This window comes from Spea bombifrons, chromosome 2 (genome assembly GCF_027358695.1).
Source record: "Spea bombifrons isolate aSpeBom1 chromosome 2, aSpeBom1.2.pri, whole genome shotgun sequence".
Taxonomy (NCBI): domain Eukaryota; kingdom Metazoa; phylum Chordata; class Amphibia; order Anura; family Pelobatidae; genus Spea; species Spea bombifrons.
Genome location: NC_071088.1, coordinates 30,728,920 through 30,752,597, shown reverse-complemented (window position 1 = coordinate 30,752,597; position 23,678 = coordinate 30,728,920). Strand labels below are relative to the sequence as shown.

Below are 23,678 nucleotides of genomic sequence, written 5' to 3'. Positions count from 1 at the left end.
GGTCAAGAATATCAACAAATAACAGACACTCCTTCAACTTCTCTTATTGTTTGGCTGATGGGAGATCATCAGCTGTGTTCTGTCTGCCCATGTCCCTTAACTGAGACATCTATGGAGCAGATCAGAAAGGATGTGGTTAACAAAAAAATATATATGTTTTAGAAAATAAAAATGATGCTTCCTTTTTAAAACGTAACCTAGTTAACTTGGCAGATGAAGCAATTCTATGAGCCAACTGAATATTTGGATAACTGTTAAGCACAAAGTATTTTCTTGTAATTTAAGCCATTTAAAAGACTATACTTGAAAACTGCAGTACAAAACAAAATATATGGTCTACAGCAAATCATAAAACAGTTTTATCATGATCTAAGGCACATTCAGATGAGCTCTTGGGTAAAGAAAAGGCACGTGCATTTTGCACCAATATTCTGTAATATGTAATGGGGGCAGTTATTGTAGCAAAAATAAAACAAAACATCATAGACACTGGGTACAGATTTAAAAAGGCAACAACATAAAAAAAAAAAAGTTAAAACTGTGTATTTTAAGAAACTTTTGATTTCATATAGCCAAGGATAGAGTAAGTCTAAGAGCCTTCTGGCTGTTCATTACTGAAGTTAAATGGCTCAGCTGGAATAGGAACTTCGGTGTCTATCCTTGGTTGTAAACAATCAAACAGTAAATAAAAACAACATTTTACCAGAAATTGATCAGATTTTAAAATACAGGTACAGGGAAAAGGGTGGGAAGCCAAATGACGTTATACATCTTAGACAATACGTTGTTTAGTCACTTCGATTTCTTTATCCAGAACCACTGCAGACAGTGTAGATCACGTGTTGCAGTTCGGAACGATCCAGAAAATGTTGGGTTTTCTATTCTTTGTTTCGTCCAAGGAGAATATGAAATGTTCTTTTAACACAAAAAACACCTTTCTGGTTTCATTGTTCCTGTAGGACTTTTATTGCACCTTTTTTTAAGATTTGGACAGAAGACTGCTTTGTACTGGGGGGGAAAAAATAAAAGGAAAATTAACACAAAATAATGAAACACTGTTTTACTAATGTAAATTAAATTATCCATCTCTCAGTGTAAAAATCAAAAATTACCATATATGAAAAGTAATTTAGATTTTATTTAAAAAACTGTACATTTACAGGGTATGCTTACAGTTGAGCTAAAGAATATGACGTTTTAATGTCAAATGTTGTATAAACAGTCATTAGTACTAGACTAGAGACCTGTGGTCTCATCGCATACACATCACTATGTATTTTGAAGGGTCACGTCTGGCAAACTACCCCTGCACGATGCACAGTTCAATGGCTGACGTGACTAAAAATACCGATTTAACTATGCATTAAGGGGCCAAAGGCCATTTTACAGGTTTTCAAAAACGTCAAAGAGTCAAACAGGGTATGTTCTTTACTCTCAGCACATTCAACCCAGGTTTTCGAAACTGGGTACGTTAAATAAATCGATAACCCAACTAGTCTATTAGGAGTTCGTATGACTCACCTTGAGGATCTCGGTTTTGATTTTCCATGTTTACATTTTCTGGATCATCTTAAAACAAACAGATATACAAATATTAATATTTTTAAACAAAGGGATGAATATCACTCCAGCTTGGTTCATAAGGGAATCCTTTAAAAGAATTACTCCCTTGATGAGTGATTTGAACCGATTCATTACCTAGGACTGAATTATGATACCTATAACTATGCTGTTGGCTTTTTAACCCCTTAAGGACAATGGGCGGTCCCTAAACCCATTGAAAACAATGCATTTTGAGCCCGTACATTAAGGGGTTAATAAAAATTGTCCATCATATGACCGTCTATCTGTTCACCTAATATCTCAGTCCGATCGCTAAGTCATTATATATATTTTAGGGGGGAGATATCGGTTTCAACATTTTTAATAATTTAACATCTTGTACTTTATTTTTTTAGATATTTAGTGTAAAAGGGAACATGTTATCTTAGCAATTGCTTGGATCCATGGGAAAAAAAGGTAAACAGTAAATTAGCTTAATATGGAAGTAAATAACAGTAGCTCCTATGGTATGCACTTTTCATAGGTAAACATCATTGCATTATTTATTAAAGCAATATAGAAGATGAGAGAAATGTGACAGAGCTTTTCAGTTGAAAAGAAGCATTCTATAGCTGCAAACTTACCACCTGCTCCCTTGAAACACAACTTCTTCTTCTGGTAAGCAATAAAACTTGTAATGGCCCCGAGTGCCGCCACACCCACGGTGCTTGCTATACCTGCTATTAAGCTTGTTTTTTCTATACGGAGGAGAAAAAAACCAAAAACACATAAGTACTGTCCAGAAACGGTACTAAAAACTGTAATAAATAAAAACGGGCTATTTATCCTCATTTCTTAACATTATTTAAGTAGACATGTCATCCAATAAAGTGTTGATAACAGGGTCCACGGCAGGTAAGTATGAAATTATATATATATATATATATATATATATATATATATATATATATATGTATGTATATATATATATATATATATATATATATATATATATATATATATATATATATATATATATATATATATACACACACATCGTGCTATCAAAATGTATATATAAGTTATACAAAAGCGCTAATGCCATTTCCTGGGCTAGAAAATAATCAGCTATTGGCTAGCACAATGTAAAGGTGAACAAACTACTTGCTTTACAATTTTTTTATTTTTTTTTTCCCCCAGCAGTGACATCCCATGGAAGAAATAGCGTTATCTGGATGACTATGGTTTCAAACCAAGGCCCTATTTGTGCTGGGGTGGGGAGAATACATATATTAGACTTGTGCATTTATTTTTGTACAAAAACTTTCCTTGCCCGTTTTGTTCATTCGTACAGATCAACGAAAACAAGAACGATCGCCGACAAAACCAGATCGCAAAAGTTACAAACATTTGGGGGATTTGTTAGATTCGTTGCCAAGCGTAGTCGCCATTACAAGCTATTTTGGCTCTCTTTAATGAGGTAAAGTTAGAGGGACCGTATGTAGGAGGGTTCATATTAATGACTGTAAAGTAGAAGTAGCCTAAAAAAAAAAACTGCGAGTGATCTTCTTGATACTCATGGCTGTGAATGATGGGTCCAACAACCTGTGGAGGTTTTTCCTCACTTTTTTCACTTTGGTCAATCAGAATTTACAAGGGAAAGGCACAAGCATTAAATATATAAGTGTGCTGACGCCATTTTAACTTATCAGTAGCAGCAGTTGCAGACTGATGAGAGTTGGAGCGTGAGACAGCGACAGAGGAGAGTTAGTTTAGCATAGACCGAGATGAATGCTCATTGCTCCCATACTGCAAGATAATTAATAGTTTATTTTGGTACAGAAAATGTACTGTTGTGGGGTGGATTGGAGAAGCTGTAGTGAATACTGTGGTATATTACAGGGACTGCAGCAGACATCTTTACCCTGTTCCTGAGTGAAGACAGTTGCCCATTTATGCTACTAGCAAAACCTATAATTTGTGGTCATTTGTTTTTTGTTTTATTATCTATTATTCTTCATTGTTAATAAATATTGGCGACAAAACCAGGCATTATAATTTATAATATTGGGGAAATCCAGTCCTGCATGTGCCTATGACGTGCCTTTGTCTGCCTGCCCAGCCATAGTGCTCTACTGCTGCAGCACCTCTTTGACTGTCCTCTGGGAGAATATGTTTATTTTTTATTCTTTTTATAATGAAAGTAGAGTCTAGAAGGTGTCAAGGACCTCCCCCTTTTGGGAACACTCCCCGAATGTCATTCTGAATAAAAAAAAAAAAAAAAAAAAAGACAGCCGAATGTCGTCCAAAACAAACGGCCAGGAAACGAATGTGGCAAAAACGAAACGAAAATGCATTCAACTCCCTTGCTTCACTTATTCATTAGGAAGGGTCAACACTGGCGGGTTTCTCGAGAAAGAAGGGACCGTTTTGGTGATGCAGTATACATGTAAAAACCTACATCTATATTTTGAAAAACAACCTATTTAAATTCTTTTACTTACCCTCGCCCTTATTCTCTTGTCCATCTAGAAAAACAAAATAACCATAAATTCATTCACATTTCAAATTACATTTTTCTTAAAGCAATGCTGGTTTCCACAGTATAGGGTACGATATTCTGGTCTACCTGCTTTCTTCCGGGTTTACTACACGAAGGGGGAATTACCATTATTTGTGGTAGGTCAGAGTGGGTTGCTGGACAAGTGGCCTATTTTAATCAAAAGCAACCTTTACTTTAGAGCAGGGGTTCTCAAACTGCGGCCCTCCAGCTGCTGCAGGACTACATCTCCCATAATGCTCCTTCAGCTAAGGGGCTGGCTGAGGAGTATGGGAGATGTAGTCCTGCAGCAGCTGGAGGGCCGCAGTTTGAGAACCCCTGCTTTAGAGGTTGGTTACATATGATGACATTTTAAAGTGTCAGAAATACTTTAATATAGATTGATGCTATCCATATAATCATGTCTTAAAAGGAAGGTATTAGTTATTTATTGTTTTATATATCACCATCATATCCCACAGCAATGTACAATGGGGAGAAGACATATGTAGGGAGGTGCATTTAACTTTGTACAGATGTATTTACTTTTACAGCGTGTTGTAGTTCAGATCTAATACACAATGTAGTACTGCATGGAGTATTTAACAGTAAAAGTGGCATTATAACTACACCTGGACCACATCCAAGAATAACTAGATTTTGCTAGGCAATAATCCAATTAATACTTTATGGATGAGTATTAGGAACATTAAGTAAGGAAGGTCGCAGGTACAAACATTACTTTTTAGTAGCTTTCAGTTTTGTGTAACCCCTTCGCGACAATGACTGATTTTATTGTTTGTACCCTTCGTGACAATGTTGCTATTTCAAAACCATTTTTTTCAAATCTGGTCATTCTGCCCCCATGTCCTCTTTGGGATATCTTTGAAGCCAGCCAATGCATTTTACCCCATCAAACCATATATATTTGAAAATAAGTATTTTGCCTTTGTCAAAGTTTGTGGTAGTAATTTATTTTGCGTTTTTTTCCCACACATATTTTACTTCAGGTATGAATTAACAGCTCCTGGTATATGTCACTGTCTAATAACACCTTAATATGTGTTCAGCAAAATCTCCATGCATGGGCTAGTTGTTTGGGGAATTTGGATATCTGGTCAGTCTGTGCCTATGTCCAATATTTGGGACATCCTTGAACCCAGCCAATTCGAGCTACCCCATCAAATCATATATTTTTGAAAACTTGATACCTGTGGGCATTTACCATGCCAGTATTTTAATTCTTTCCATCGAGAATTTCTGTAATGCTAATTTGAGGACTTGCTCATAAAAATAATTTTTTATTTTTTTTAATATATATATTTTTGGACTTTTTTTGTTTTCCTTTTTGTTGGAACTGGAAGGTTCCACTGATGGTGACATTTATTTGTTTTTAAAAATAAAATATTTTTTATATTTATACAGCCATTTAATGTCATGACGTGCCAGGCACGTCAATTGTCGTCAATGGGATGTTTTTCCGTTGTTGAATATAATATATAATATCACCAGCAAGCATCACAGACACAATGTGTAAGTAAGAAGCAACTGTTGGTCATTCATCTAATTCGACTCCTCATCTGTACAATGTGATTCATTTTAGATAATAAAAAAAGATCCTTTGGCGATGTTTTTTGTTTATTTTTATTTAAAACTACATCAACATTTTTTAAAGGCCTATTTTTGTCCACTCAATAGCAAACTCTTCTTACCCCCATGTGTGTCGCCCTCATTTGGATGAGTATCATGGATGTTACCATCAAAAAGGTCGGAATCATCAAAGTTTCCTGAAAGACAAACACCAACAATACAAAGGTTAACAAAAATAGAACTATTTTTTATTCTAACCAATCTAGTATGGTGCCATCAGAAATTGGGCTCTGCAACTATGCATCGCAGTGATGGGGAAACTTTGTCTTTTGACATTACATAAATTGGTGTAGAATATAATACAACACCTTAAAAAAGTATTGTAACGGAATGCAAATGACAGATTTCTTGAGAATGGTTACTGCGAGGTTGTGAGAGATGACAGACTGAATGAGGAGAATATACTTTGCTCTTAATTCAGCTATTGAGGAAATTGTGTTGGCATTCAGCTTTTGAGTAGAAATGACCTCTCTTCACAAATGCAGACAGTCCCTTCTAGCTCTCTTTTATATCTACCTAAGATCCTTTATACAATGAGTTATTTTTCGAAATGTCCATATTCTTCTTTTAGCAATGTATGTGTATTGTAAAGACAGAATGGGTGCCGTCAAACTCACTGCTACTAAGCAAGGCCTTATTGTTAATATGCTAAATATAATTTTGGGTTAGTATGGTCAGTAATTAAATAGCCTACCATATTTGAGATGATGTTAATGTGTAACCAATATATACCTAAATACAAATATAGTTGTAAATGTAGGACACATAGGGTTTAACTTCACTTCTAAATAAATTTGGGCCAGAACGGATCTATTAAAACTGCTGATGCTGTGGACAGTATAGGCTTTGGAGACCTCGGCTAAGGCTCTGTCTTGTACGAAGAGAGATAAGGATGTTAGTTACAAAAATGTAACAAACCCCCGTGTTCTTTAAATATTTGAAAAATATGAAAAAAAGGTATAAAAGGTTCAAGAAAATGTTTATCTTTAGAACTTGCATATTACTGCCATGTAACCTGTACGTTCTCTTCACGAATACATTTTCTTCCTGTTTTACCAAAAGTTCACTCATGGTCCGTCGCACTTTAGTACGGAACAAGGAGGCAGACCGTTTTGCAAAGATAAATACGTTTTATTTTTTTTTATTTTTTTTAAATGGCATGGATATATTACACACACATTATATACATACATATATGTACAGCAAGGATTTTGACAATGTGTTCTTACCACCACCTGTGCCAGGATTTGCGGGTTGAGGTGCAGGAGATGGTTTCATGGTTACAACTGGAAAACACAGTGAGATGAAAAAGGAATGTACTACACCACCACATCTAACACTGATCAACAGTAATGTCCCTCTGCTCAGTTCATACCACAATGTACAGAAGAACATGAAATATGGGTTAAAATAAAATTTGTTATTATCTGTGCTGTCTGATGAACTTGTTTAAAGCGAAAATAAAATGTATATCCAATCCTATTTTTTACATTTGTATACTACATATTTACTCATGTTTCTTTAATTTCTTATTTTTTTTATAAAATAATATCTTTACAGAGGATTCTGATGGCTATAATCATGCTCTCTCTGCTAAATCATTGCAAGGTGCTTCCAGGAAACATGTTCTAAGCGTACCTGGGAACTTGCAGGGGCAACAACCGCTTTGGGATGCCCTGACTGGAGCTGTTGTAAGTTTTATTTGTTTTCCATTAAGTCCCATTTATTGAATGGGTAGACTGTAAACCGGGCCGTGGGGCCCTAAATAGGCACACTTGCCCACTGCTCAAGAGAATACAGGCTTTCTAAAATGCGGGAGTTGAAGGGGATGTGGGCAGGCCACATGCTGTACCCTTGCCTGGAGAAAGCCGTGTATCACTCAGGGACTCCGGGTAAAACACGGAGAGTTCCCAGGTATTTTAATATGCATTAGGGCAGGGCTCGACTAATCCCAGGCGCCAGGTCGCCATGGCGACTGAGCATTTTGCCGTGGCGCCTAGGTGTTTGTCAGCCTGTTAAATCCCTGAATAACGCCCCCACGTCGCCACAATCGTGGAGTCTGGGCAGACAGCACAGCCACTCAGAGCGCGCCCCCGAGCCTGTGATCACTCCCATGGAGTGATTCTGTTGGCTGAAACCGCGATTGCAGGAAAACCTGCAATTGCGTTTTCAGCTGCCCCAGGCAGCTTCAGGGAAGGGGGTTGAGTGTTGATTGGGTCCCCACACAAATGTGGGGACCTGACACAACACCCCCCTGCTGCCTGATCGCTCCATGAGAGCGACAGTGCGGCGTTAACCCCTTCAATTTTAGGGGTTAATTCCAGTTTTGTACGGGGCTCTGCTGCTGGTGGTCTGCCTGGAAGCCGAGGCAGACCAGCAACAGCAAAAACGAGCCCCCACAAGCCTTTTAATGACTCCTGTAGGCATGGAAGCCTACAAGAGTCATCAAAGAGACTCCTCCCTGCAATGGCTGGTCTATAGACCAGCAATTGCGTCCCAGCTGCCAGAGGCAGCTTCAGGGACCCTCCCCTGCTGCCTGATCGCTGCCTGAGAGCGACAGTGCAGCGTTAACCCCTTCAATGCCACAATTGTGTATGACAAATTTGTGGCATTGCAGGGGTTAACATTTGTCCCCACAAGCTTTTTTTTTTGTTATTTTTATTATTTTTTTTTTAACTGTTTTAGCGCTGGGCTGATTACCATAAACATGTAGCTGGCCTGGAAAATTTTCATAATTCAATTTAAAGTCCTTACCATTGTTTCCTTCAGTAGTGTCCCCTAGACATAGAAGATACAATATAGTTAACAGAGAAATATGGATAATACAACATTTTGTTAAGATTAGCACCTTGATCTAATTTCCAAAATATACTTTCCAAGCTCCTCTAAAATAATGAGAATAACTTTGTAGCCCTTTAAGTAAGGGATGCTTTTTTTTTTTTTTTTTTTTAATTTTTTTTTTTTTACAGGGTCTCCTCTAAATATCACTTTAAAGGGGAAGGAACACTCTGGTTGAACTATTTATTTAACCATCTAAAGCCTGTAGTAAGATTCAGTATAACATCAAGGAACAACTACAGAAGTTTCTCTACATACACACACATATATATCACACACACACACACACATATATATCACACACACACACACATATATATATTACACACACACACACACACACACACACACACACACACCCTAAATTACAGGCATAGATCACAGGTTGCACACCACAAAGCCAGCCCTGGTGTCCACATAGAATTTGACCAGCACCCAGATTACACACAAAAATCAATGTGATTTCCTGTATTCTTTTCCCCCATTCTGTCTCTCATAGTTGAACTGTACCTATGGTGAAAATTACAGGCCTCCCTCATCTTTTTAAGTGGGAGAATTTGCACAATTGGTGGCTGACTAAATACTTTTTTGCCCCACTGTATATGCCACTCTTCCCCATAATATGCCTTTTAACCCATAAATGCCAGAGTGGCATATAGGGGTATAAGGCATTTCCGGAGGCAGAGTGGCACATAGGGGGTCAAAAGGCATATCATGGGGCACAGTGTCATATAGAGGGTTAAAAGGCATTTCTGGGGCAGAGTAGCAAGCCTGGGGCAGACGTGCATAACTGGGGGGCAGGTTGGAAATAAAAGGAAATAAAAACAAAAATATTTTTCTCAATCATAGCTCTTAAACTACAATTACTAGTACTAGTTTTTTTTCCTATAGGGTCTTCTTATATTCAGGCATTTTCTTTTTTCCTAAATTAATATTCAGATTTTTGGGGGTCATCTTTTAATCAGGGTCATCTTATAATCAAGCAAATACGGTACTTTTTATAGCACATTTATAAATATGTTAATACTTACCCAATGCTTCTTCTAAACTGAATTCCTGACCTGCAAACATTGCAAAATATATATATTAAAAATTAATTATGCCTTATCTGCAGTTCGATTTATAATACAAATGGCAGGTTAAGTGCACAATATACCAATTTTTCTGATAGTTACAGTTAGGAGACAACCTTAGAAGGCTTTCTCCAGGACAAATTAAGGGATTCACAGATAACTGGTTTAGAACAAATAGTTAAAAACAACTACATAGTGATAAATACTTTATATTGCAGCAAAATACCTTGGCACCTTTAATGGAAAACATAGAAAAAATCTTGCCATCGTTAGAGTATAATAATCATTCGCCACTGATGTCACCATCAGGGGAACCTTCTAGTTCCAACAAAAATGCTTTAAGGTTCAACATGTTGTGCGTTCAGAGATGGTATTCTGCATGCCTTGGTTGTAACGAGTGGTTTTTAGAGTTACTGTTGCCTATCATCCCGAACCAGTCTGCCCATTCTCCTCTGGCATCAACAAGGCTTTTTTGCCCACACAACTGCCGCTCACTGGATATTTTCTCTTTTTCAGACCATTCTCTGTAAACCTTAGAGATGGTTGTGCATGCTTTTACTTTAACTTTTAGAGAGGCTGCCAATCAGTTACAGCCCATCTTTAAAACCACACTGCAAAAATGTTATCTGAGCGATCACTTTCCACAATCACTCAGTAAATAGTTCATGGTGCTGCTATACATAAGATACACAGCTGCCTATCTAAACTGGCTTTGAGTGCCAGGTATGTAGTGGATATGTAGCTGACAAAGGGTTAAGGTATTCACATTTGTATTTTCCATTGTAGAATCATTCTTGCATATCATGCCCGAATGCATAACAAGCTTGCTAGACTCTCCCTGCATTGTTTTAGCATTGTTTTAAAAGCATCCAAGACTGATATCACAAATATCTTAAAGGGACAGTTTAATGTCTCTGGCAGGCCCACTGAAGAACAATGCACTTATATGCACTCTTCAAAAGCAGAAAGACAATAAAAACCATTTACCAGAGGAAGATTCTGCAGCTCCTCAGCTGCCCTCCTCCTACATGGCCTTGTGATTCTTGCCATTCACGGGCTGCAAAATCCCCCCATGCATTTGCAAGGGGGACGCCACAAAAATTTAAAGGGACCTCTCAACAAATCATATGCATTAAAGTGCATATGATGGCTGGGGTGTTCCTTTAAGACAAGGCACCAGTTTAAAAGGGTCAGAAAGATAGCAACTCTTACATGTGGCACAGAAAAATAACATGAACGGGTATTTAAAGAGTACTATAAAAGATCCCCTTTCAATTCTTTTATGAATGTTCCCAAAGCTTCTTTAAGTGGGAAAGAGTTACAAACGTTCACGTTTAAACCGAAAAGATCCTACACATCTTCTTGAAAGAAAAGTAGTTTGTCGTAAACGCTGGAACTATTATTGAAATACAGTTTTTGCAATATACTGTGTATGCAAAACATACAACACCCACAACACTTAACACATGATACTACTTAGTTATTTCAATAAAGAAGCTGCACAGATACCACAGTGAAACATTTGTCTGTTGAGTCATCTTGGGTGGAGAACTTTTTTGTCATGTACATGAACATTCTAAAGTTTGGAGTCAGATTTCCTTTTTAATTTTTTTTAGAAAAGCAAACTTTGTCCATTAAAATAACATGGAATAGATCAGAAATACAGTGTAGATGTTGTAAATAACTATTGTAGCTGGAAACGGCTGATTTTTGTGGAATATCTTCATAGACGTACAGAGGCCATTTATCAGCAACCGTTACTCTTGCGTTCCAATGGCACATCGCGTTCGCTAATCAAAGTTTATGTTTAAAAGGATAATTGCTCATTAGAAAATCATTTTGCAATTATGTTGCGCAGCTAGAAATTTGTTTGCTTTCCATGAATATCACTAAATAACCCCAAACCTTTAAACGATAGGGTAAGTGCCAAAGAGCAGAGAAAACAAAACACATCTTGGACCTGGTCTGACACTCCTGGGGATAACACACTGGACAGCCACCCTATACCACTTTCCAAACAGCACATTGAAGTGTATCAATTAAAATTACTTTTAAATACGTACATATATAGTACGTGAAGCCAACCAATACTTTAAAAATATCAATATTTTGTGGTGAGCATGGGCGCCTATAACGTCTTTTAGTGTAATATGAGGGTTATCGTTAGAGAGCAAGCTTGTGAAATATACATAACAGACATTTACTGTGGACTCAAAAAAAATAACAGATATAGCCTGGTAGCCAACAGTAATATTCTGGTGAACTGCAGCTTCCACAGGGGCAGGGAGGCCCGATGGACAACTGCCCCTTATTGGTCCCAATTATCCAAGGCCCAATTCAGACCCACTCATGGAGGTGGGGCTCACCAGGGCTCCTAACGAGGCAAAGTCGGGCCCCAAAGGCTCTGGTCAATGTGAGTGTACATAAGCCTGTGTGTTAGTTACGAGGGGGACAACGACTTGGCTTTACATGCCCCTAGTCAAAGAGCCGTTAGCCCTACACTGAGCTATAATCTGTTTCTACCATCCTTTGGACAGTTACAAGCCGAGACTCATGGATGCTGCATTTCAACCACTTCATCTCTCATACATTCCTTATTTCCACTGGCCTTTGGTTTGTTAACACATGTAAATATCTGACTTTATGTTTTACGCATACTCTCAGGTATACTACACGTTAGTGTATGTTATTTTGTAGTATGCATTTATACCCCCCTTACAAGAGTCCTTTAAAAGGGGGTGTATTTTTTTTTTATATGTGAGATTTTACAGTCGGTAGGGAAACGTATAAAAAGCAAAGTAGTGACTTTCTAAATGTGGAGCAATCAGCAGAAACCAGTAAATACCGGTTTACCTCCCAATTTCTTACATTTAGAACCAAAATCATAATCCACATTCTTTTATGTTCGTATAACAAACCCACGCAACACATGTGCTTACAATAATGAAAAGCCTAAAAGGGACACTCTAGCCATCAGATGGACTTAAATGCATAAACCAGATGAGAAGTCACTTTAAAAACGTATGCGGTATCCCGCTGCGCATGCACGGAAGTATTCTGCAGGAGCCCTGTATTTGTATTTGTCCCTTTCCCAGTCCCCCTGTGCACATACCTGGAAATCGCTGCCATTCAGCAATACTAGAAATTGTGTTTTTAATGTTGCATTTAGATACAGAAGCATTAAATTAAGCAGTGTAAGTGGAACAGCACCTATAATATACTTTTTTTTTTTTTTACCACCACCACCAACACAATATGTTTCAACCAATCCAGGAGTTTTGTGTTGTTTTTTTTGTGTGTTTTTAGAAGGACCATTATGATATATATAATAAAAGAAATTATATAGGTCCCTCTTCTATCGCCTCACTAGGGTATTAGCAGAGAGCAGGTGTTCATCCATATATCCAATTACAACAACAACAAAAAACCGCCAAGGGACAGCCACCAGACATTACTTCATGAGCTTATACCCGACAACAACATCCACCCTTTAGTGGCACTCTTGTGGTGTGTGGGTTATGACTCAACGCAAAAGAGGACATATCTCACACACGTGGTGCACCTGCACAAAGGGTGGACAACCAGGCTTATTCCCAAGCCTTTGTTGGAACTGCAAAATGTTTGGGACTGCCGGCAGTTTAGCATGCAAAGTGACCCGTGATCAACAGCAATGAGGCACCTGTCTCTTTTGTGCTTTGCAAAGCACTAACATTCCACACACCAGTTCCCTGGTGAAAACACACATCTGCTCTTCAAGTTAAAGTGTATACATACATACACACACAGACACATGATGTTTATTCCCCCCAAGCTAATCTCGTATGATGGCTTATTTTCACATCAGCTGGTCTCGTTTACAGTCTCATTACGTAGACCCAGGGTGTGGAAGTGTATCTTATTCGTTCATTTTTTCATGGGGGGTCTCCAGTGCTTTTTAAAAAAGAAAAAAAAAAGTCAAATCACTTGTGTCTCGTCTTTGTTATATTCCTAGCAATGCTCCAGGGTTACAAGTCTCCTGGCTCACACGGAGCTCAACAGGTCTTAAGCTTCCGCTCAATCTGCATTGTTCTTTTGCTCTTTAACAGAAATCTCACGTGTACTTTAACATCAGAGACTCCTACTTGGGAAGACTGCCAACTGGCGATCAGCAGCCCCAATACACTACAGAAACTGACTTTTAGGATCACTGTAGAGAGACCCTAGAGTCCCTCTATGTAGGAGATGTGTAGCATGTAACTATGTAACTATGTATCTCCTATGTGGCTGGCACTCTAGAGGTTAAAGCTGCAAGGCAGTGTAATTTAAGGTCTCTGATGTCATGCAGAATAATGAACTCGTACGCAAGGAACCCATAACATGACCTACGAAATGTCATCATTTGCATCATGCATTGTTTAAAAAAAAAAAATGAATTCATTGGCACTATTCATAGATTAAAAAATAGTTACAAAAACAATCACGTTGTTGGTATATTTCTTGAAAAGAACACATTACTTTGTTTTAGAAACATTACGTGGTGAGAAAAAACAAAACAGGTGACCCTTCGTCACATAGATTTAAAAAGTAAACTGATTATGAAAACTTCTGACACAAGAGATATAGTAACCCCTTTTATAGGGCCAGCAAAAATAATATACTAACAAATAATCACATGTCGTACAAAAAAAACAAAAAAACCCAAGGTTTAAGCTTGCAGTAAACAAAATTAGATTTTGCATCATCATGCACGTGGAACCTTGACAACTACCCAAAACCCGTCTTATCTGTCAGCACCTTGTGCGGAGCATAGGCAAATCAATAAACATTAACAAAAAAAAAAAAGGCAAATTTTTGTGAATTTAGAATAGAGCTACAGAAAAAAGTGGAGCATAATTTAACTAATTTCTTTCAGACTGTAAGCACATTTGTATATGGCCTTTAGAAGCCGCGCGTGCTTCTAAAATGCCGTTTTAGTAAACAAAGTGCCATATTAGTGCTTGAAGAGACTGATGTGGCGTAGCTTATGGTCGCATTGAGGTTAATCTGGAATTCCACAGTTCTGTTTTAAGCAAATTAACCACCAATGTCAACTGACATATGTCTTGGGATTCCCCAGGAGGTCACTGGTTAAAAGCAAATTTAGCCCTTTGATTACCAAGGGTTTTTCCTAGTCTTAAGAGGTTTTTTTCTATTATTTTTACCATATTATACAACAATTTGTAATTTCACATAGGATTTCTTCAACAAAGGTATACTATTATACATATGTGTAATATTATATATATATATGTAAAACGTATTTATTAATTTACAGGTTTTATGCATTTTAGGACACATTGCACCTTTACACAGTACCCCGTTTTGTATTTTTGTTATTCTACATCTGGGCTTGGCGGGTAGCAAAAATGTTTTTTTATTGGAAGAGTTCAGGCTGTCTTCTGATCACCCAATCACTTGTGTAGCAGTAGGGATACCTCCCTGCCCTGCATAAATGCTGGGCGTATTATGCCCACAAAAAATGTCATTTGAACTTAATAGTTAATCCTTTGTGGTGTCAAGCGATTAAATAGCATGCTAAACTTGAAGAAACGTCTTCAGCATCACCTAAGGATGATTTAAGATATCCCACAGATGTTGGCCGAGATGCTTGGTATACTTAGGGCTATTTTATAGTATTCGGAAGCCCTGTGCTTTCCTGCAGCAGCCATCATAGAAAGGAAATGCTCTATTCATAGTGAGGAAGAACGTAATCGTAAAGAATCACCGGTCGACGACTATATCATATTGTTTAGTCAGATGTATTTGTGGGGCTATGCACAAAAGTATTCCATAAAAACACCTTCTGCAGCAAAACCTCTTGCCACCAAGTAAGAGGTTCTCCAGCTTGAGGACTTAATTCCCTGGCAATAGAAGAACTAGATGCCAGGAGTATTTCTGCAGTTTGAGTATATGCATGTAAATAGTTAATTGTTTTAAACTATTGCGTAGCATGCATTTTTACCCTTTTGTCTTTCTGAATACTCTCAATGTACGCCCTTACAAATATACCAATAACAAAAGTTATGGTGGGTAAATGTGATGGAAAACACAGCGGGCATTTATCTTAAAGGGATCCATGTCTAAAGTGGATATACAAGCAAAGGGTGGTCATGGCTGACCTTATTTGCATTTGCCTAGCAGAATTCCTTGTGGTTGTGGCAGTACCACTGGATTTCTGGAGGAAAAACAAGCCAGGAAAAGAAAAAATGTCGGTGCGCTAAGCTTGTCTCAGGCTCAAATAATACAAATGTATAATATGAGGCCTACCAAACAGTGTGAGCATGCTGCAAATACAGTGTGTTGGCTGTACAATGTATACAAAAAACAAAAACATAATATAAATGAGAGGTTTTGGTTATATGAATTGGATATTCATATAACCAAAACCTCTCATTTATATTATGTTTATATATTTGTTGCCAACTTTATTAGGGTGAGAAGCGCAGACAGTATTTTGTTTTTTGGAAAAACAAGCCTTCCGGTATATGTGCATGAGTGCTTAATAATGCTTCTACTCGCCCTTACAAATTAATTTGAAAAGACAGGCCTATAATATTGCTTTAATAATGAACCTGGGTTGTGGTGAGATTGTTTCAAATAAGTACGAATTCCATTAATACATTTCCCAAACACACCCAGATGAAGCATACTGGCAAATAAATGACAGAGGGATTCCAAGCTAAAATGATCATCTTTATCTATAAAGTGCCAACAATTTACACAGCGCTTCTTACAATACATATATTCAAGGGATATGGCAAGTCTAGAATTGACAGGCTAAGACAAACCGATACATTGGGTAGAAAGGCCCTCATTGCAAGTTTATAATCTAGAGTTGCTGTTTTATTTGTTCATGTTTCCGTTAGTTCCCTCTGTTTTTGTGACCCAGGTTGAGTGTTAAATGAAAAGGATATACCTTCCCAACATTTTCTTCCTGAAGGCTATTGAATCATATATGACTTAGGAAACCAAACATGAACATTTTCCAGTCTCATTGTTAACTTGTGGCAAGGTGGGGCTGGGCCAAATGTTCCAGCTATTCCTTATCTGTAATTCCAATCATGCTCAACCTCAACCAGATGAGCATCATGGAAGTTGTAGCTCAACAAATGCTGTAGTCAAAGTTGACCCTACAGTAAGACGGGTCTAAAGTTTCCAAGGATGGTAGTTTTTATCAGAAATTCCTAAACACATAGTATTTCCTCACAATATGGTTGTACTATGAAAACACACACAAAAGGTGCAATGGACTTAGTATCATTAGAATACTTGTAGAACCAGAACAGCTATATTGTGACACAGTGCAGCCCCGGGGGAAGGACCTGAAAAAAAGAATCCTTGACCCAAGCGTGGCATTACCTTCCTGAAAACATGTATTCTGTTTTGGAGAGTTTATCCAGAACCTGGATTAGCTGGGTCTGGCAATGAGATTAATATAGACGGGTGATCAGCCCGGGCCAGCAGAAGTATAAGCCAGACAGGGCTCCATTTATTTTCAGATTTAGTTTTGTGGTGTTTGATTTGTGCCATTTGTTGCAAGTCTGTGTTCCTAGACCTTATTGCTCTAGAGGACTGTGCGTAAGAATCCTAAAACAGTGACTAACAGGGTTGTGTCACTAATTATATATATATATATATATATATATATATATATATATATATATATATATATATATATATATATATATACACATATACATACACACACACACTATGGTTCTGATGAATGAAAAATTATTCTTCTTGTTTATCTTCATGAACATTAAAAAACTCTGCCACGGGTATCTTATTTCGAAACAACAAGGAAGGGGGGCGCATCAGATACAGCTCAAAACCAGTCACAGTGAAAAACTCAAGAATAATCAGTAGCAGTTTAGTAACTGACATTAAGATTAAAGACAAAGATGAAAGACAAAGTGTATGGGAAAGGAATAAGGAGGAATACAAATGTTGGAAAGCAGTTGTGTTGGGAGTTTAAGCTTTTCCCGGCAGCAGGTGCGGGGGGGGGGGACAGAGGGAGGAAAAACAAGCTTACATATCACAAGCTCTGTCTGGATTCATCAAAGAACCAAGATGGAGGATGGGGAGAATTAATGTGAGGACTTTATTTCTTTTTGACGATTAAATATAATTCCATAAAGTATAGCAGTATTGCAAGGTAACTCCCATAATTTGCTATTACTTTTGTGAATACTAGCACTTGATTGAAAATAAACTTTCAGAAGTATTGTGGGCAAGCCTATGCAGGTTTGATGAGATTCCCTACTTAAAAGCCACACCAACTATGTAAACATGGCTTATAAGAATGCTAATGAAGCACTGTTTATGCAAATGACACAAGGCAACAAGGTAAGGATTTGGCATGTTTGTTTAGTAGACCGAGATAAGACACCAATTGGCAAACATAAAACATGTACATAATGAAAACTGACAGCATTGTGTGCGAGTACTATATTTTCAAAACGCTAAATAAACATTTAAAAAATTAAATATATATTAAAGTGATACCGGTAATAAACACAACAGTGGAAATGTTCTTATATCAAAGAGGTCCTTTATGAAACTTGGTATACACTGATCAGACAAAACATCATGACCACCTGCCTAATATTGTGTAAGTCCCCCTTTAGCTGCCAAAACAGCCCTAACCCGTCCAGGCATGGACTCCACTAGACCTCGGAAGGTGTGTTGTGGTTTCTGGCACCGAGACGTTAGCAGCAGATCCTTTAAGTCATGTAAGTTGCAAGGTGGGGCCTCCATGAATGCATCCTGGTGCCATGTGTTCTCCAGGAAAGCGACCATTCACACCATGTAAAAGAAAATGTGATTCATCAGACCAGGCCACCTTCTTCAATTTCTTTGTGGTCCAGTTCTTATGCTCACATGCCCATTGTCGGCGCTTTCTGCAGTGGACAGGGGTAAGCATGGGCACCCTGACTGGTCTGCAGCTATGCTGCCCCATATGCAACAAACTGCAATGCACTGTGTCTTTCAGAAAGAGCATTAACTTTTTCAGCCGTCGCCCACCTCACATGCCTTGCCCGCCGCCCATTTACTGATTTTCTTTCCTTGATAGGTTTTTTGATACTGACCACTGCAGACTGGGAATACCCCACAAGAGCTGCAGTTTTGGAGATGTTTTGATCCAGTCATTTAGCCATCACAATTTGGCCATTGTCAGACTTGTTCAAATCCGCTTGCCCATTTTTCCTTATTCTAACACATCAACAGGACTAAAGGAGTTAATAAATAATGTTGAATTATACGAAAGAGAACAAGGCACTCCTTTTACACACTAACTGCTCCCTGAAGACTTCATTACGCAGGGTGGGTTATAACTAATGATGTGATACTTTGGCACAGAGACATGTTTAAAATAGTCTTCAAAGTCAATACAATACAAAGTCACCCCTGGACCTCATTACGGTAGAAGTATTGTCATAGATGTGTGCACACAATATAGAATATGGAAACAGGAGGTGACTAAGCTAGAACAATAAATTAACTATGCAGCTGGAGAGTACATCCAGGCCAAGTGACCAACCTGGCCTTCGTCCTGTTTGCCAGGAGATGGCATATGGCCCAGGGAAAATGTCTCAATGATTGGAATTGCCATTTGCCCTATGACCAGTCCTGGCCTTCAAAAAATATTGTACTGGATCCAGCACTCATACTTGGGCCAATGCAACTCTAGAGTACAAAACCTAGATCACAAAGAATGCAGCTTCTGTGTTTACAGAGCAAGGGATAATGCCATGGATTTAATTATGTGGGAACGCCACCAATGTATGATTAATACATTTCTTCACGCATGTGCACCATTCTATTTGACCTAGAAAGGTGTAACAAGCCGTTTTAACCCATACCATTAATACAAGATCCACCTTCCCAAGTTACAGCTACGGTAATTGACAATTATCAAGCTGCGTACTCTGTCATGCAGGAGTTGCCCACAGGACTGGGAAGTGAAAATTCCCTAGTAACATTATGATACTAATAATCAAATTCACTAAATCTAATGCTGTCCCAGGCTTTGTCTGAGCAACAGTTAAGGTGAATGCATTTGGCAATTTCACCTACCTATTCCCATTGAGCATCTCATAACATCATGAAATGATGACTAATGCTCATATACATATATATTTTTTTTAAAAAAAAAAAAAGGTTTTTTTGGATAAATAAAAAGTGTTTTCTCAAACAGTATACAAAGCTTTGTTTTGAAAGCACACCTTTCGACCGTTGCAATGGAGCTCAAAGAGGCAGCAGCTGCTGCCCAGGCGTGAAAAGGGGCAATTGAATTCAAATCAATACGGCTGTTTGCTTAACTAATCATATGTGAACAAAAGCCTCTGTATTAGCATAGACTATGCATAGCATTTCATTGAACCTTGTTTTTCTGTTTACCTGTGCATTGTCTATATTGGAGATGGTAAATGGATACCCCAATTCTATTTTAATGCCATTCTTTGTAGATGTTAAAACCTCTGAATCCAGTCGATGGGATTCCCTGTAGCTTGTAAACGACTCACTCTTTCTGCATTGTTAAATTCATTTAATAAAACAACCTAGATTTTGTGCTTTTTGATTTATTTCGCGTTACTGTATTTTGATTAAAAAGTAACTTCTGAGACCTATGAGGTCATAAAAGTTTATTTAACTTTATATATTTTTCTATGTCGGCAGAGCCCCCCGCCATGCATTTGCAAGAGGGACATCACAACAATTTAAAGGGACCTCTAAGCTATCATAGGCATTAAAGTGCATTTTAATGCATGTGACGGTTAAGTGTCACCTTATGTGTTACCTATTTTCTAGAGGGTCTAATGAGAACCTCATAAGTTCCGATAAATACCCGACATATGTTTGCTACATCGTTTGCATTTTACAACTTAACGCCTTTAGTGTAAAAACAAATGGTGGCCACAAAAATAAGCGTATAATGCTTTAAGCCGGGTAAAAGTTACACACTTCATTTTTATATCAGGATTAATTAACATCTACCAGCACAGCTTTTTGGTTAACAAAAGACATATTGTCATTGTTGTGCACCACACCTATAAAGAGAGAGTCTTCTTCAAGAACTTCATCACTGAGGTTTGAGACATCACATGGCCGGCTCAATCATGCCAGGCGTTTGTCAGTAAAAGGGGAAAGTACCAAGAGGCTGTATATATAAAATCCTAATTTAAAAAGAAGGCTGGGGAAGAAAATCAAAGATTCTTTAACAAAAGGATTTTCCGGTGAAAGGCAGATTGTTTTTAACATCATGAATTTTCTTCAAAACTAGCAGTTGCTCAGTATTGGTTTTGGTATTTATACAAAGGTTTAGTTGTAACAATATGGGAGTCGGGATTTTAAAAAGGTAACAGAGAAGAACCCCAGGTCACCTAATCTTAAAACATCACTGAGCACGGCATAAGTTCATGCTTCCAATTGTTTAGTTTTTCTCTCCGGTCCATGATCTCATATTGGCAGGTCAACTGGGTTGTTAATACAAAGCCTACCTGGACATGTCAGGGAAAATAAACAAATTCTAAAAAGTCTGCTGGATAACAATAGGAAAAAGTGTCACAAAAGCTGGAATTGGCAGCAGAACTTATTATTAACTCATTCATTATTAACTAGTTGAGTGCCAGAGAGGTGGTTGAACAAAGCCTTTAAGATACGCTCTTGGACCCTAGTGATTGTTCAGTTGTTACCAGGATCCATCAGAAAGCTATTTTGTATGCAATTCCCAAAGTACCCATCACATTTAATCCTCCTGTGTATCCCCTTATATGTCTAAAATCTGAAACAACAACTTGCAGTGCCCCACCCTAGCATAGGGTGATCAGACAAAGATCTGGCATCTATACATTCAGGAAAGCACAGGGCACAGCTCACAGTATAGACGTATTCTTCAGACCCAGATATAATTAGAAACCACACACCCATGTCAGCTGTCCGAATTCAGCCAAAGAGGAAGGCATTATACAAAAGGAGAACTGTGCCCAGTCAGTGTGGGCATTCACAAAAATGAGTTATTCTGCATAAAATAAAAAAAGCATGACTCTCCACTGACTCACCCTATATGTGCCTGCAACACAACCCACTAACCACATCCCTGCAACCAAACACGGCATAGCTAAAAAAACAAACCATATATATACATATTTTAAAAACATCCAGAATTAGGGCTGGGGGTACCAACTCCCAAAATATCCCCACCCCCACTGACTTACCTCTGATTTCAACTGCTACAAAAAGCAGGCAAAGGAAAGGGATCAGCCTCCAAATCATGGTGTCAGGTTTACAGGCAAGATTCTTCCACTACACCAGAATTCTAAATAATAAACAAAAACATAAATAACAGCTCCTTGAAGCCTTGACTTTACATGTGCTCAATGCAGGACGAGGTCTGCAGCTTGTAACATAACCCACCCTGCTCTTCAGCAACTGTCTGCAGGAAAACTTTCCACCCTATTGCAAAAAAAAAAAAAAAAAAACAAGGCAAGACTTTAAATAACTTTCCACCCTCCCCTGTACCACTCCCCTCCCAAAATGTGTCCATGGGATGAAAAGAACCAATGAACGAGCTTGTTAGCGAGGCAGGCAACGTGTCCCCGCCCCCTCCCTGCGCTCCTGCTCTCAGATATTTACGAAAGCAGTTCGGTAAGCAGACACTGGCATTAGGGTGTGGTAGATGAGAAGCTTTGGTCTTCATCTGCATTCCTCAAATACCATATCATGATCAATCACCTAGGGACCAGCCAGGGTTTACTGACCAGGAATGTGGGCATCCATTAGTCAGCTATGCATGATAGGAGTTGTAGTCCCAGCAAATGCGTACGGTAACACAGATATTTGTGAATTATACAAAACAATTTCTAAATAGGTTTTACTTTTTGTTGACGTTATATGAGAATTGTGTAAATTATTCAAATTATACAAATATTCTTTCCTTGATTTTGCACACTGATATATGACTGCAGTTCAAAAGTTTAAGGTCGGGTGGGAGGACATCATTGAAAGCGCCCGCAAATTTGGTGGAAGTTCACCACTTTTAGTGACGTCCTATCATCTGATTGGAGGAGATTGTTGCGCCGGGCTTTGTCTGTGGAGATGCGGACGAAGGTAGAAGAGAAGATAAGGAACAAGAGGATACACAGTGACCCTATTAGACAACTTATGCATTGTAAAACTTGTTGCAGGATATAATAAAGAAATTAGGTTTCATTTACATTTTAAAACGTGTAAATAAAATAAATCCTTTAAAACAGGAATGGTTAAGTAGCCTAATATACAGAGTTTCGCAAATATTACGACTTGCCAAACAGTCAAAACTTTTTTTTTTAAATCTTTTCTGATTCCACTTGGAGACAGCATGTGAAATGTTACTATGTGCTGTTAATTTTAATATTAGCTCTGATGCTCTTTTTGTAAGCGTATGAGACTGAAAGTAAATACTAAGCAATTTGTCACCTACGTGGTACGTGATTCAGCCATTACCAATACTACAGTAAAGTAAACTAGCCCAAAATCCCTTAATACTTGCCCATTATTTACTTGCTTCATTTTTCTACTCTTCTATCACTGTATGCCTATACATCTATCTCGATTTGTCAATGTTTTTCATTCTTTCTCTGTGCCAAGTATTCACTTTCAACTAATCCCCTTAATACCTTTTAGGCCCATACTGTTTCCTCCTTGATAGTTTTGCACCTTAACCACAAACTATATGCTCATGGGTTTCTGAGTTTACTTCCAAATCAATATAAAGCAAGTTTGTTTCCAATTCAACACCACAAAAGTTCAGTTAAGTGGAATTTGAGTGCCCGTTAGGGTTATATTATTTATTATTTCAGATATTTCAATATGTAGGCCTTGAGGCCTCCTATAAATACCCGCAAGCTGTGGCACAATCCGACCTAGGCCAACAAGGTCTTCAGCAGCATGTCCAGGGGAAGACAGTCTCTCTGATGCATAACTAGGGGCAGATTGGCCTAGGGATCAGGCTCCCTGAAGCGATGCTGTGTCTC

The 23,678-nt window shown here is 38.1% G+C and overlaps 1 protein-coding gene across 1 annotated transcript; it reads right to left on the bottom strand.

The window, feature by feature from the left end:
* Positions 1 to 337: 337 nt before the first annotated feature.
* Positions 338 to 22,032, bottom strand: LOC128474937 (CD99 antigen-like). The gene is made up of 9 exons (XM_053457369.1): positions 21,882 to 22,032; positions 9,601 to 9,630; positions 8,486 to 8,509; positions 6,961 to 7,017; positions 5,794 to 5,868; positions 4,047 to 4,070; positions 2,187 to 2,300; positions 1,522 to 1,569; positions 338 to 1,008 (listed from the first exon to the last, which is right to left on the bottom strand). Exons 1-9 carry the CDS (start codon positions 21,937 to 21,939, stop codon positions 980 to 982), a joined length of 459 nt encoding a protein of 152 aa, XP_053313344.1. The 5' UTR covers positions 21,940 to 22,032; the 3' UTR covers positions 338 to 979.
* Between the last annotated feature and the right edge of the window lie 1,646 nt (positions 22,033 to 23,678).